This window comes from Scleropages formosus, chromosome 1 (genome assembly GCF_900964775.1).
Source record: "Scleropages formosus chromosome 1, fSclFor1.1, whole genome shotgun sequence".
Lineage (NCBI taxonomy): Eukaryota > Metazoa > Chordata > Actinopteri > Osteoglossiformes > Osteoglossidae > Scleropages > Scleropages formosus.
The window spans coordinates 43,393,118-43,407,657 of NC_041806.1; the positions used below are offsets into that span (position 1 = coordinate 43,393,118).

A 14,540-nucleotide genomic window follows, 5' to 3' on the forward strand; every position below is an offset into this window, starting at 1 on the left:
ACACAGCCATACACAAGACAACAGGTAGAAAGAGCGTTTATTAAAGCATTAAGCTCAGAGTACAGATATATTTAGCACATCTTGAGCAACCAAAGAATGGCAAAAGAATTAACAGCAAATTTTCCTTCAATACATCCCAACGCTGTCTTCTGACAGCACCCTTCCTCATTTAAATCTTGCTATGATGTAACCCAAGGGGCTTTGTGCCATTCATGAGGGGAAAAATAAATGCTAAGTGATGGTGTGAGAGCAAATTTAAAAACCAAAATTTCAAATTGGCTGATTAAGCTTGAAGAATTTGTCTGGAACACTTGCTTTTAAAAAAAACAGCAAAGAACAAGTAAATTGGTCCGCAGCAGAAACTCATCCTCTAGGGTTTTTTTTTTTTTTTCCTTCCTTCTTTAATATAGTTTTAAATTATACAAAAAAAAAAGCAATGTTCCAAACCAACTGTTCAAGCCACTCCAAGTAACTAATTAGGTCTTCAGTCACTTCATATACAGTCCAAGTATCTCCAACCACAGCTTTCACCAACCCTACTCAAGGATTCAACTGTTATACAATGCAGTTCTAGCAAGGAGCCTAACCAGAACTGATCCTTAGGAGGTGGATGGACACATCCAAAAACTGACATTTGTTCAGAAAGCCATCATTACAGCACATCGAATGAGGCAAGTTCAAATACTCCTTGCTTCAAGTACATACAGATCTAAAATTTTCATGGTCCTTCTGACATGACAAGAATGTTAGAAACCACCTTCTCCCTGTTCCTGTAACATACTTGCTCAAAAGCACATATGATGTTCTGAAAGTCCGTCATTTCAGACAGGAAACCAAACACACAAACACCAAAAGCAGCCCAGAAACACGTAACTCATTTCCTCTTCCAGCATGCAAACTGATGGAAGTAAATTTGCACTCTGACAGGAAAAAGCCCACAAAACACTTCCCAAAAAACCTTCAGACACTGGGCCACCTTGTAGGTCATTCTAATAGTCTTCATTTGGTTTCCTTCCTACAACATACAGCAATTAACAAGAACTTCCTTTCAAACTACATCAGATTTCATTAAAAATAAAAACCAATACAGCCTCCAGGGAAAAGGTCCCACATGTCCAAATAATCATTTCAAGAGTGTCACAGCCCCATATACTACATTATAGCCGCAAAACACAAAAGGAGGGAGGAGCACACGGATGAGCTCACGCAGGGCTGCACTGCGGTGCACAACACTGTCAAGCAATATAGCACGAGTCACATGCAGCACGGTGTCACAGGGTCTCGCCATTGCACAACAAAAGGCATTTATGCGACTCCCCGAACTGCAACAGAGTCACATTTTGGACCAACTCACTGCAAAAACGTCTGCACACAGTAAAAATACATAGAACGGCAGTTTATGCAACAGTTGTGTGTGGAATGATCCGGGATGACCCTGGCATGCTCAGACTGGTTGGGGACTATTGTGTGGTTACCAATTTCTGTGCATAGTGGGGATGACATTGTTCAGAAAAAAGGGAAAATGCTTTGCTGGGCAACCACTGTGCTAGGGGAAGTGTCTGATTCACAATTTCCATTCAGTACTAGGCGACATGACCGGGAGGACCACTGACAACATCCAGTGTAGAGGCTGGTGGCTCTCTAACACAGTTCACACTGAGATACATCTGGCCTGGAACAGGCCATGCACTCAAACTCAGCCATTGATGACTTTAAAGCCTTCAGACAAATTCAGCAAACTCCATTATAAAATTAGATAGGAACACTTCTGCCTCATTACCTCTGATCTTCACTGTTTGAGCTGTAATGCAAGTAATTTCCAAGTTAACTGGTCAAACTAACACTTTCTCCTGACAGCAGAAAAATGAACTTGGGTTATTAACAAATCATTTCAACACTTTCAAAGAAATCAAATGAGTGCACAAGTCAGTAAATTTCCTGTGTTCAAGACCACCCTTTCCCCCTCCAAAGTGGTACTTTTCAGATGACCCAAAAGAAAAAAGTTCAACAAGATTAGTTTCAGGATGAAGGTGAGAAAGGGAATGAAAATTGTGTCCTCTACTGATGTTTCTTTCAGTGTAGGTGAGAATGTGGGTAACCACACAACACAGAGAAATCCAATCTGAGCAGCCAGGGCCCTATTCTAGTGGGCCCGGAAGCCCTGTCTGTGGGGGATGAGGGGGGACACCTGCAGGAAGGGGCCGTGGTGCTGGAAGCGTGAGGGGGTGGGGTTTGACCACCACATATGGAGCGTGTTTAATTCCTCTACATGCACTTCAAGATCACAGCAAGAGTGGGCTAGCATATCTACACAGAGAGAAGAGCTTTCATGCAAGATATCCAAGTCATAGATACAAGAATGCATACAATTCAAACTGGAGGTTACACTAGGGCCTGAGAAGATATCAAAGCCCAGTAATTCAGAACTATGGCAGCAGAGTGGCAAGGGGCCACCCCAGGGAGGCCCCTGACCAAAAGCTTTCTTTTTGCGTTTCTTCTTCATGTTTGCGGCTCAACTCTGCTGGTTCTTTTGGAGATTCTTGGCATAACTGGTAAAAACAAAGTTGTAATCATTGAACTGGGCCAGCTGACGGTCAAGGCGCTTGAAGCCCTCCAGTTTCTGGGCAGAAGAAAAGACACTGCGACATTTGGAGCTCTGAAAAGGAAACAGCATGGAAAAAAAATTTGTGACATCAGGCATACTTGGGATTCCACACAATCAATCTTCAAAAGCAGTGTAACACAATACAATACCTGGTTAACAAAAAGGGTAGTCACAAATTTCCCTGGCTTGAAAACATCAACAACCTTCCTAATCAGATCATCATAGCAGGTTTGGGAGAGGTTGGTTTCGAAGCTAACATAGGAAAACTCGGGCTCTGGAGTGATGTGAATTGTCCAGTAAGTTCCCTGGGGAAGCAAGACGGACAGCAGCTAAGCAACCTAAAACACAAACTTGAAAGCTTGTGAAAAACACCAGAAGAGTAAAAGCTAACTTACATCATTCTTCATTCCATTCATTGAATAGCCACAAGGGTTGAACATTGTGGCATCAATCACTGAACCTGGGATCAGGTCACGAATTCCACTCATCTACAGAGAAAGAAAGGACAATAAGAATTTTCAACATAGGAAAACTAATGTACACCTGATTGGGATTTATCAAACATTAATGCTCTTTCCATAATAATACAAAAAAGAAGCATACAGAAGAACAGGTGGACTTACACGAGTGACATCATTTGCAGAAACACCATCTTTCATGTAGAACTGGTCCATAACCGTCGGGTCAAGCTCACTCATAAGAATTTCCAGCGTCTGATCCGCATGCTTGTTCTCCCAAAACTCTGGCAGATCCAGAGTAAACAGGTACCTGGAAAAAAACCACAAGAACAGTTCCCTGCCAAATCTGAAACTTGACACAAGCCCTAACTGGTTTTTCAGCATTTTACATTACGCTGCAAAAAAATTCTCAACAAAAACATTGAGGGCTTCCTTATCTTTTCATCTTTTTGAACAGCACTCAAAGCCATAAATGTGTTGTGGCCACCACCATCGTATAATCGGTCACATGGGCAGAACAGAGAACAAGGACAGTAGGATTTCCTTATAACATTTAGGATTTTATAAACAATACTGAAAACCTATGGGTACATGAATCCTTTTAGGGCAGAAAGACCAGACAACCAAATCAGGGATGAAATCTACAAAAGAAAATGACTATTTCAAAAACTCCTGGCCCGCTGCTTTGCCGCTCTCCTGTTTAACCTTTACAGGCAGTCCCCGAGTTATGAACGAGTTCCACGTCCTCAGTCCATCTTTAAGTCGGATTTTGATGTCGGAACAGTTAGGTATGGTGGGTATCTAATGTCAGTTTGCCAAATGCTTGGCTTAGTATATCATATACCTTTCCATGCATAAAAAACATTAAAGAATCACTTTGGATACACTAAAACATCTTTAATATCACAATACAGTAATGATAATACAATATAATAACATAATGAGATACACATCACTTTGGAGAAAAGCATCTGCTAAATGAGTAAATGTAATAATAAATGTAACTATAATATTTATAATAGAGAAAGACAGAGATAATAAATGTTACTACTGTCATGATGAACAAGAGCACACGGAAGAGGCTGGACCCAAGTGCAGGATTGTTTATACAGAATCAACGCACTAGATGTGTTCTTGTGGTCGGGGACTGGCAAATGGTGGGTCGTTCGGCAACTGAACAGAGGTGAGGATCCGAATTCGGGGTTGAGGGACAAGGCAGGCAGTCATTATCAAAGAGAAGGGGAACAGGACTGGGGAATTATGGACAGGACATGGAAGAGCAGACAGGGAGATTTAAGAATGCACATGCGGGGGGGGGGTCCGAAGTAAGATTACGCAACGGGGAAGAAGTGTGAAAAAGGTTTCTTTTTACTTGGATGCATCACCATCACTTGCATCACATTTACACTTTGGCGCCATGGTTAGGAGGATAAAAATAAAAAAATTAAAGCCGAATACATTAACACAAGACACTTAACAGGAAAAGAAGGAAGTCTATCCTACCTGGGCTCACACGCCCTGCCCACGAGCTGACAAACCGCTGTAGACGAGCAATGTTTTGATGCTCTTTGCAAAGTAGCACCCGTTTATTATTATGAACTATTGCATATACAGTAACTCAAATTTTTATATAATAGGCTTAATTATGAAGTTTTCATCTGATTGATACTTAAGGGTGACCAAGGAAAGAAAGAAAGAAAAAAAAAAAAAAAAAAAAAAAAAAAAGACTTTCGGTCAGTAAGGAGGTGGTTCGTAAGTATGGGTTGTACGTAAATCGGACGTTTGTAACTCGGGAACTGCCTGTACTTTGAAAGATTCACACAAGCTGCCTTGAATGTTAGTCTTTATTGTCCTTTAACAATCAGCTGCTGGTCCTTGTTACCTTGGACAAGGTACAGCTGGTAGCCTAGTGGTTAGAGTTGCTGCCTTTCGACCTGAAGGTCAGAGGTTCGGGTCCTACTTCTGGCTGTAGTACCCTTGAGCAAGGTACTTACCTAAATTGCTCTGATAAAATTACCCAACTGTATAAATGGGTAAATCACTAAGTATCTTAACATTGTATGTCACTTCAGTGAAAAGTGTCAAATATATTTGTAGAGTGAGTGACACAGTGTGTGTTTCACTGATGTATAGATGAGTGACCCATTGTAAGTAGCGTACCTAGCAGTGCAAGTCACCTTGGTGAATAAGGTGCGTGGACTGATAACATTACACACAGAGCTTGTTGGAAGTTGGTCTGGAGAAAAACGTCTGCTAAATAAATAATGTAAACTGACATGAGTGGGCAGCTGAGAGCTGTCTACCCAATTCTGTGCCTTGACATCAACACCTACCAGCTCAAAAAGTAGACAGTGAAGTGTGAGCTTACCAGCAATCAGTATTCAAACGTCCCATGCAGTAGGCTGCTCCATCTGGAGGAAATAGGAAAAGGTTTCAGAATCTTACCTACTGCTTCAGATGATTGAACCTTCCAACCAGCTACCTAGAACAAAGGCCCTCAGTGAATAAAGACACTTACTAGGAAATATCTGGCTGAGAAATTCCACTTCCTCCTGGAAGTTCCGGTGAGGGAACTCCTGATGGGTGGGCTTCATGAAGTTCTTGCGGGAGTAGAAGAAGTTCTGTAAAAATTAAGATCACATTTAGCTATCAAAACCACAACTTGACATCCATTTGATTTTTATCTTGGAGTTCTAGTGAACACAAACATTTAACAAGAAATTTAACTTAATTCAAACTGAATACCTGAAAAGTAGGTATCACTTCTGAACTCTAAATCTTAGAACGTTAATCAGACATGTAACTGGCAGAACCAATACAATTTTTATTGAGAAAGCCAGGAGAAGGAGAGATAATATCTATACCTCAATAGCGTCAAAGCCACAGTACTCCCGGGCGAGCTCGAGGAGAGGCACCAGTGCTTGCAGTAAGAGGGTAGTTCCACATGTCTTCAAAATGAAACGTCTCTTTGAGACAAACATGCTACTCTCACTGTTGGGAGACACGTCAAGTCACAATTGTCAAGCTACAGCACAAACGGACACAATTAAGTTAATACTTCCTACAACACCAATACTTGATAGTGGACACGAGCAGTCCAGGCTCCGTGGGTAGCCACATTATTCCCCCCATTAATGTCCAAGGAAATGCTGTTAATTTGCTGTGTGCACAATGAAAGGAAAGTCAAAGTTTGCTGGGGGGTGAACACAACAGCTGCTGACATCAAGCAGGCCTACCTGGGAAAGGAATTCTTTGCCCTGCTCAGGGCTTACATCATGTAGACAGTGCACCTACTCAGACACGGTAAACAGCTTAACTGTCTGTGGCAAATCACTTTCTAATACCAGCCTAACAACCTGTAGGAGGGCTAGCACTGAGCACAAATGTTTGTGTAATGAGACTCACACATTTGATTTTTCCCAGATCCTCACTGCGGGGGAATTCCTCTCTATAGCATCATCAGCAGGATTCTGGCACAGATCAGGCACAGAACCAGATCCTTCAGATTTCAACTGGCCATTTTGTTGGTGAGTCACACCCTCACATTCACCCACGAGGCTCATGAACGCAATGTGGGTTGGGGTTTTCAGATGGGAAATGACAAGCAAGCATCCCCCTCCCCATCTCATTCTACTCAACAATGCAGATGCTGTGTGTGCCCCCAGAGTCAGCACTATGTGCTCCTTGTGCAAAGGGCTAAAGATGCCCACCGATGGAAAATGAACTAAATCTGCACTGTGAGAATAACAGACAGAATGGTGTAGAAAAAGCTTAAAGCCAAAACCTTTTTTGCAGCAATATGTATTCTTTTGCTTACGATTTCTCCAGTCGTGGGCTTATATTCAGTCCTACCCAAAGCTTACCAAGAAAAAAACTGATACTACTGAAGAGTAAGAATAAATGGGAACAAGAGGGAAGTTAGAGTGAGGAATACAGGTGGGCGGGTTAAATTCTCACATTAACTTCTGAACATATCAAAATGTTTTCTTGGCTTTGTGTTGAAGGGCATGTTGCCCTATTGGCTTTCAAGGGTGGTGGACTCAAAATGTGTATCCTGAGAAACCCCACAGAAATTTCCACAAACCTAGTAGCTATCCTCTGGACCTACTCGCTTAGAGAGAAGAGACTCTTTCAGGAGGAACCGGAACAACAGAAAGATTACATGGAGCATCGAGGCCCAGCTCCTTGAATGCCTAGGTAGGGGTATGAGCCAAGGTGCTCTGGAAGAGCCTTAGGATGGACTGACCAAACCAGGATACTCACCTGAGTATATAAGCTTCCTGCTTGTCAGTTTTTGTCACACTTATGATCAAACAATGCACATTCTCCAGAAGTTTGTCCCACTCAAACCTGAAAACAGAAAGTCTGGGTCAGAAAAGGGCTCTTAACAAAACAATTTTCAAACAGGTGGAAAAGTATAAGTGGATTTACCACAAACTCATTTGTTTTTCCTGTAGAGAATACTTCATTCAAGGAAATCTTTATGAGATTATGTGAGCATAAAGATGAATTCAAGATTATTAAGTGTACAGGAGGCTTGGAACGGTCATTTTTTGCTTAAGAGAAAGTGTGTACCCAAAAGATCTTATCAGTTCAATACCACACATCTAATGGAAAAGAAAATGTTTACAGAACTACAGGTTAATAGGCACAATCCTCATTTCCTGCAATTCCACTATCTTTCAACCAAGAATCAGTGACATTGGATTTTTTTAAAAAAAAAAAAAAAAAACACAACATGTTTTATGCAAGCAACACAGTTTCTAAATAGAAAATATGGATAGCTAGTTGCTCCTTCAAGTAATCAGGTCTCTGATTAGTCAGGATATAACCTATTGGATTGTGGGACTTAAGTGGAAAACCTTTCTGCTACTTAACTGCTACACCAGATGACATTATTCTTTCTTTCACCCCCACACATTGTTCACTGATGAGGAAAGGTATGTAAAACAGAAGCTGTATCTGGTGCCAGTGAGGTCAGTCATTCATAGTTATTTTGTAGTTAGGTGAGGTTTCAAAACTATGCCATGTCTTACCTAAAAGACACCTGGTAACATTCATTCAAGTGACCCCTAGAGAGCTTCTCAGAAAGCAAAACTCATAGATTTAATAAGCGAACAAGCTTTAGCCAACACGGGGAGAATGAACCGACACCAGAACAAGTCAGACCGTAAGCAACACATAATGAAGCTCAGATTAAACAATACAGGCAGGTGTCTTTCAGCCCAAAAATGACAACAGTAAGGCATGAATAACCTGACAGTAACTGCTGCTAATTCCAGCAATAATATGCATCTCCCAGGGATATAACAGCAGTGTAAATGTCTTGCACCCCCATTTTCCTATACACAAATACAGTATTTATCACTGCTATGAGGGACATCCTCTGCATGGCCAAAGAAGATTTCAAAAAGGATGGTCCTGTAACTGCTTCAAGGGGCCATTTCTACCACCATCCCCTAATTATATGAGCCTGGCATCTGTACCTTCTATATGTAGCCTAAATTATAAATTGAACCTTTACCAAAAGTTTTCCTAAGCATTATACTTTCTGCACATGGCAGTTTACTGAGTGATCAATTTTTTTTAAAATTAAGGAATCATTGCTGTCTCAGGACATGCATCATTAATTCTTTTCTGCCAAATATAAAAAAAATCCTAAAATGTAAAGTGTATGACCTGATGTGTACTGCTCATATCTTCTTGACAGGAAGACCACCTGAGCAGACAGAGAAAACACTGCCAGGAAAACTACCACCGCAGTCTTAATACTGCACATGTAGATGCAGTTTCAGAAGACCTTCAGTCCTTGGTGTCGCACTTTGGTGTGAGTGTTGGGAAACACAGAACCAAACCTGTTACACCATACACTAGTAGTTCCTGTCTGCAACAGCACCAAAAGCTATCAGAAAGCTGGGGACCAGAATGAGTAAATCAACAAAAATGGACCATTCAGAGTCAATTCCTACTACTGTATATGCTCAATGGAATGTGTGAAAAAGTATTGGGGGGGGGATAAGCTTACTCTTCAAGCAAGCACAAGGGTTGGACCTAGACCAGGGCACCACTAGGTCCTAGAAGGCAGGAGGGTGACAGATTTGTGAATCAACTGTCCCTGTAGACTTATTTGGACATTGGCTGACTTCCAGCGCCTGATCCACTGACATCTACACACCCTCCCCTTTCCACCAAGTCGTTAATCTGCAAAGGGTGTAAATGAAATCCAGGCACAGTTCAGTCTGCCGTTCACATCTCTCCAGAATCCAAGTCACGGGAATGGTCTTCCAGACAATCACCAAGATCAGATGTGATATCAACTGATGAACATGTCTCTTTTTTTTTTTTTTTTTTTTTAAATTACAGGTGGTAGTTAAAAACAAAGTTCTGAATTTGAGAATTTGTTTTAATGAAAATAAATTAAGATACATTATCCTATAAATTTAAAATTAGGTAGCATAGTGGTTAGGACCATTACCCTGCAATCTGAAGAACTTCGGTTCAAATCCCAATATTGCTGTGGTACCTATAATCAAGATACTAACTGAAACTGACAGAGTAAGAATACCCTGCTGGATAAATGAGTAAATCATTGTAAAGTTAACACTTAGGTGGCCTTAGAAAAAGGTGTTCATTGTGTTTCTGTGGACTAAAACATACAATATTAAAAAGAAAGGGAATGCTTGCACGAAGTGCACAAGACTGATCCGTTTTGTCACCTCTCCCATTAATCTTAAAAAGGCAAAAATATGAAAGGGAAAGGCTCTCCAGTACAGCCCCCCCCCCCCCCCGCGTTTTACTAAGACTGGTTTGCACACTTCGTTAGAATGCATTAGACTGGCACTTAGCGTGCGGCCCCTTTAAGAGCTGCCCCTGTGACTGAAGGGCGCTTGAGGCCTTGCTGGCGCTACCGCCACCAACTTTGCCCCACGTCCCACCAATGGCAGGCGTGGGCGGAGCAAGAGCGCCTGGAGCCCAAAGGAACGAAAACGTGACTTGTCCAGGCCAACTTCAAATCCGACTGTTCTTTCATAAATGAGAATTAATGAACTATCGATTGAACGATCCTTGCCCTTCAACTTAAGAAGAAAAAAGAAAAAACTCCCTGCAGAGAAACGTCCAAAAAAATCAAGGCGCCAAGTTATCTTCACATCTCAGGAAAAAAAAAAGCGTTTGGAAATTCAAAGGAATACACTCACTGCATTCAAGGCGTCACTACCTGTAAAGTGCGACCCCCTCCACTCCTTAGTAACCACGGGCCACCGTGCGATTCGTCCACGTGCTGCAAAATACCCAACACTCGTGAGCTCCCCCCCCCTCATGAAACTCCCAACTACACGCATTCTGCTCTTTTAAAACAACAGCTTCCAACTCGCACCTCCGCGCGATCGGGGATCCGAGATGGGAGGGGGCCTCGTCTGCAGTACTGTCCGGTCACCAGGGACGGAGCAGACGCAGAGAAAAGGGCGCCCAGATCTACTCGCTCGCGCGCAACCACATGTCGGCACGCGCTCTCCGAGTCGCACACCGCGGCGCGGACACAAAAAGTCAAATCAACCTCCGCGGCGCGAGGGGCCACCCACAGGGAACGTAATTCATACAATTTAAAAGAAGAATATAACAACGGGATATTAATTAAAACGTGGTGAACCTGCCCGAATCCGTCGAGTCATCCTCTAATTTATGCCGTCACAGAGCAGCGGCAGGTCGCAGGTCTGGCAATCTTACTGAACCGAGCAGGATTTAAGGGCTCAAAAGCCGCTTAAAAATTCACACGGGTCACGGAAAACAGACACGACCACAGGTGGCTGAGACCTACTTAGAGGGGGTGTACCGGCCACCGGCGACTTTGTCACATTTAGATGAATGAATGAATGAGTGACTCACGGCCTGTGGTGGGGGGGGAGCTGTCGGAGAGCCATATTCCCTTCAACATTATCACAGAAACCTACGTGTCTCCCACTGACTGTACACCACGCAGAATGCATGAGATAATCCTTCGAAAAGTTTTTCTTTCTAATCTAAAACTGAAAGTGACCATCATCATGTGTTATTGGGAACTAAATAAGCTATTATTAGGAACTACGACATGATTCTTAATTCTCTGACAGAAGACCACCCCCTGCCTTCTGCAGAAAAAGGTGGGAGAAAAGGACCATCCACTCCAGACCAGAGCGGCTGTGGAGCTCACGAACCTCGGGATGGTACGGAGGTCCGCGGTTCCTTTGGTCTCATCCTGCCGGGAGAACCACACCTCCAACAGCTTCTCGGTCCCTTCGAAGAAGTGCGCACCGTTCTCTTCCATCGTGAGACAACAGAAACCAACAATAGAAATTACGTTCTTATTTTATACAAACGTTGAATTCTTCTTGATAGTTATAAGTTAATGTGTTAGTACAGTCCTTTTAGCAGTCCAAGGTGTAGCTTTCTTGGGTTTTTACCGTCTTCCCTTTTACAGAGAATACCGTAGAGCGAGCGCTAGCTAATATCGCCGGCCATACTGTGTAAAAGCCTCGACAACCTTGTGCGCAATGGATTTATTACAGTCCAGAAACCTTGGCGGAAGCCTCAACCAATTGCTGCTCTTGGCTAAACGTCACCTCTAGGCTTTAACGAATCACTACTTCCGACGCTTGCCGCTGATGAGTTGATTGGCAGGGATAGCTATCAATAACATGCCTGGGCTGTGACGTGAGCATCTTTCACTTGTCACCATGTTATACGATTATATAGTGTTGGTATAAAATGTTTAAAACTATATATAAATTCAGCGTGACTTAGTAGTGTAATACACACATATTTCCTTTAAAAATTGTGAGAATGCATTGTACACATGATAAACAAAAAGTCCTTAAGTCGCATTTCTGCAAGTTTTCTCAGCATTTGTTAATGCAACTGATCAACGTGCAAATACATGTGGAATATTTTAGTTCCGACTTCTAACATGAGCCCAAAATTTCTTATTCTAATATTGACTTTTAAAATACTGAATTGATAATATTCTAGGAAAGCTTAAATGTAGTCGTTTAATTACTTAACTATATATTTTCGTTGGTAAACGATACATTATACGTTGGTGTACAGTGCACGAGTACATCCAGAGCGCAAACGTATAATAATACGTCATGATATCTGCAAACTGCTTGGATTACAAAACGATACCTTGGTAGCAAAGGTGAGTTATCAAAATTATACCAGACTAAAAAATTGCAATGTAAACTGGCAAAGTTATTATTGAAGTTTACTTATACTTTTAATAAAAGTGCTACAAAACACCCGAGATGTGTGCTACCGAATCACCACGCAGTTTTTGTATTTAAGTGCACGTTAACACGCAAGAACGTCAACCGCAGAGCGATATGAGCATTGTAGTTTTTTGAATGTGGTTTTTGCCTTTCAAGTGAAGAAGGCTCTATTTTCTAAAAACTACTACCCCCAAAATGCACTGCATGGAAATCAGAAACGTCAACGAGCCAGTGAACATTAAGCGGAGCGGACCAAAATCCCAAACAAGGAAATGGTGGGGGAATAAAGCGATCAGATTATTTAATTAATGCATGTAATTATTAATATTTTATTTTGTTGTAAATTAAGAACTATTTATGGGTGACAATGGATTACGACTTTAAAACGAAGCTGGCGGCCGAGAGAGAGAAAGTGGAGGATCTGTTCGAGTATGAAGGTTGCAAAGTGGGTCGAGGCACCTACGGGCATGTTTATAAAGCGAAGCGCAAAGACGGGTAAGCGGAGCACGGCGCGAGGTTGTTGTGGTGTTGTGATCCGAACGCGGACATTTTCGGCGCCTCGCGCTCACCGGGGTGCGGAGCGAACCCCTTCGGCACTCCGAACCCCCGTCTCTGTCACTGCTGTTTGCAGGATGTGTGCAGCGGAGTCTTCCCCCAGCAACACCGCGATGATGCTCGTTTATTATTGTTTGTTTTTTTTTTTTTTTTTTTTTAAAAAAAACCAAAGATTGTGTAAAGGTGGGGGTGGTGCACGTAGCAAGAGACATGATTTAGCAACTTTCAGCTGCAATTGTTGGTTAATTAAGTAACAGAAAACGAAGTCGGAGGTGGTGGCCGAAAAAAGCAAAAATATATTTCAACAGTACTTCCACGAAACAACCAACAAACTGATTAAAACAGCAAAGTGCACTTGCTCCTGAACTTAAGAATCTAATAATTTGGGACCAGAGGCTTTCGGAACAATCAAGTCAGATTTAGCCCGCTGCCAGTGTCACGCTCACGGTGAAAAGCGAGGCAGAGAAAATATCCCGCCGTTTTTGCAGGACCGTTAAAATGTACAAGAAGCAGTTGAAACATAGCGACAAAGGCTGAACGTAAACTCGTAAGACTGCACACTGAAACCTTAGCAGTAAAGAAATGCACCAGAATTAGAGCTCAAAGCTGCTAAAAATTCACAAACTTAACGCTTTGTTTGTATTTCTGAAAGTTCGTAACTCCCTGACCTGTTCGTAAGTTGAGGAGCCAGTGCCATAGGAAGCGAATAGATACCAAATGGGCTGCAGATTCTCCTTGAGTTGATGTCATGCACAGGGAATATATTTTAATCTTATGCTTTATAAAATCTTAATAAAATTCTAATAATGTCTTATTGAAAGCAAAATAAGTTTTTATAAATGAATTAAAACATATAAATTGGTATTGCCAATGAAGTCCTGCATGCCAAGCATTTCTACCAGTTATGATCCTTGCTCCAAACAGGTGCACGAATTTGTTTATTAGGTGTTTGCTGTGTTGCGATGTGTGTCCCCGGACCTGCGGAATAGAGGTGTGGAATAAGGAGGGAGGCCCAGTGATCCGAAGCGGCTCTTCTCTCCCGGCCCACGCAGCCCTTTCTAAGTTTCTCTGCATTTTCTCGCATTGCTGCAAAAAGCCGTACGGTTTCTGGCACGTTGCTGGTGACCGGCGTGTTGGAGACCGAGCTCTGAACAATGGGGTCGGTCAAATTCGGGGCCGTTCTTTCGACGAGAACAGTTATGCTTGGTATTTTCGTGTGGGTGCCCGCTTTGGTCAACACCCACCTATTCAGTAACAGTAAGTGTTTGACTAGTGTAGGGTCACGGTGGTCCAAAGTGTATCCCATTTAAAATTTAAAAAATAAAAAAAAAATTATGAAGGTGATCAGGATTAGTCTGTCCTGAGTCTTGTGCACCTACATATGCGATGAACATCGGTGCATAAAGTGGAAAGAAACAAACTAGGTTTACTTAAGAATCACATGCTTGCAACTATGTCTCTCTTTCTTGTAATGTAACGCACACATTGTATCTCTTTGAGATGCACGTCGCTTTGGAGAACAGCGTCTGCTAAATGAATAAATGCAAATGTAAGCATAAGATGCAAGCTGGCATACACCGTGGATAGCGTGCCAGTCCATCTCAGAGCAGTCTCACACACACACACAGTATGGGCAGTGTAGGGTTACACCTGAGACACATGTCTGTAGAGTGTGGTACT

The 14,540-nt window shown here is 42.2% G+C and overlaps 2 protein-coding genes across 3 annotated transcripts in view; one reads left to right on the forward strand and one right to left on the reverse strand.

The window, feature by feature from the left end:
• Positions 1–376: 376 nt before the first annotated feature.
• Positions 377–11,567, reverse strand: amd1 (adenosylmethionine decarboxylase 1). The gene is made up of 9 exons (XM_018743887.2): positions 11,256–11,567; positions 7,327–7,413; positions 5,928–6,054; positions 5,582–5,684; positions 5,432–5,474; positions 3,229–3,373; positions 3,001–3,093; positions 2,755–2,910; positions 377–2,656 (listed from the first exon to the last, which is right to left on the reverse strand). The coding sequence occupies exons 1-9, from the start codon at positions 11,363–11,365 to the stop codon at positions 2,513–2,515; spliced, it is 1,008 nt and encodes a 335-aa protein (XP_018599403.1). The 5' UTR covers positions 11,366–11,567; the 3' UTR covers positions 377–2,512.
• A 976-nt stretch (positions 11,568–12,543) lies between these two features.
• Positions 12,544–14,540, forward strand: part of cdk19 (cyclin dependent kinase 19) — a 31,074-nt gene continuing 29,077 nt past the window's right edge. Inside the window, exon 1 of one of the 2 annotated variants that reach the window (XM_018743936.2) lies at positions 12,544–12,580. Coding sequence is in view for 1 of the 2 variants with exons in the window: in XM_018743935.2 (XP_018599451.2) it covers positions 12,673–12,800 (128 nt within the window). In the remaining variant the exon portion in view is untranslated. Of the gene's footprint in view, positions 12,801–14,540 lie in introns of both variants that reach the window. The other variant, XM_018743935.2, reaches the window with a different exon arrangement.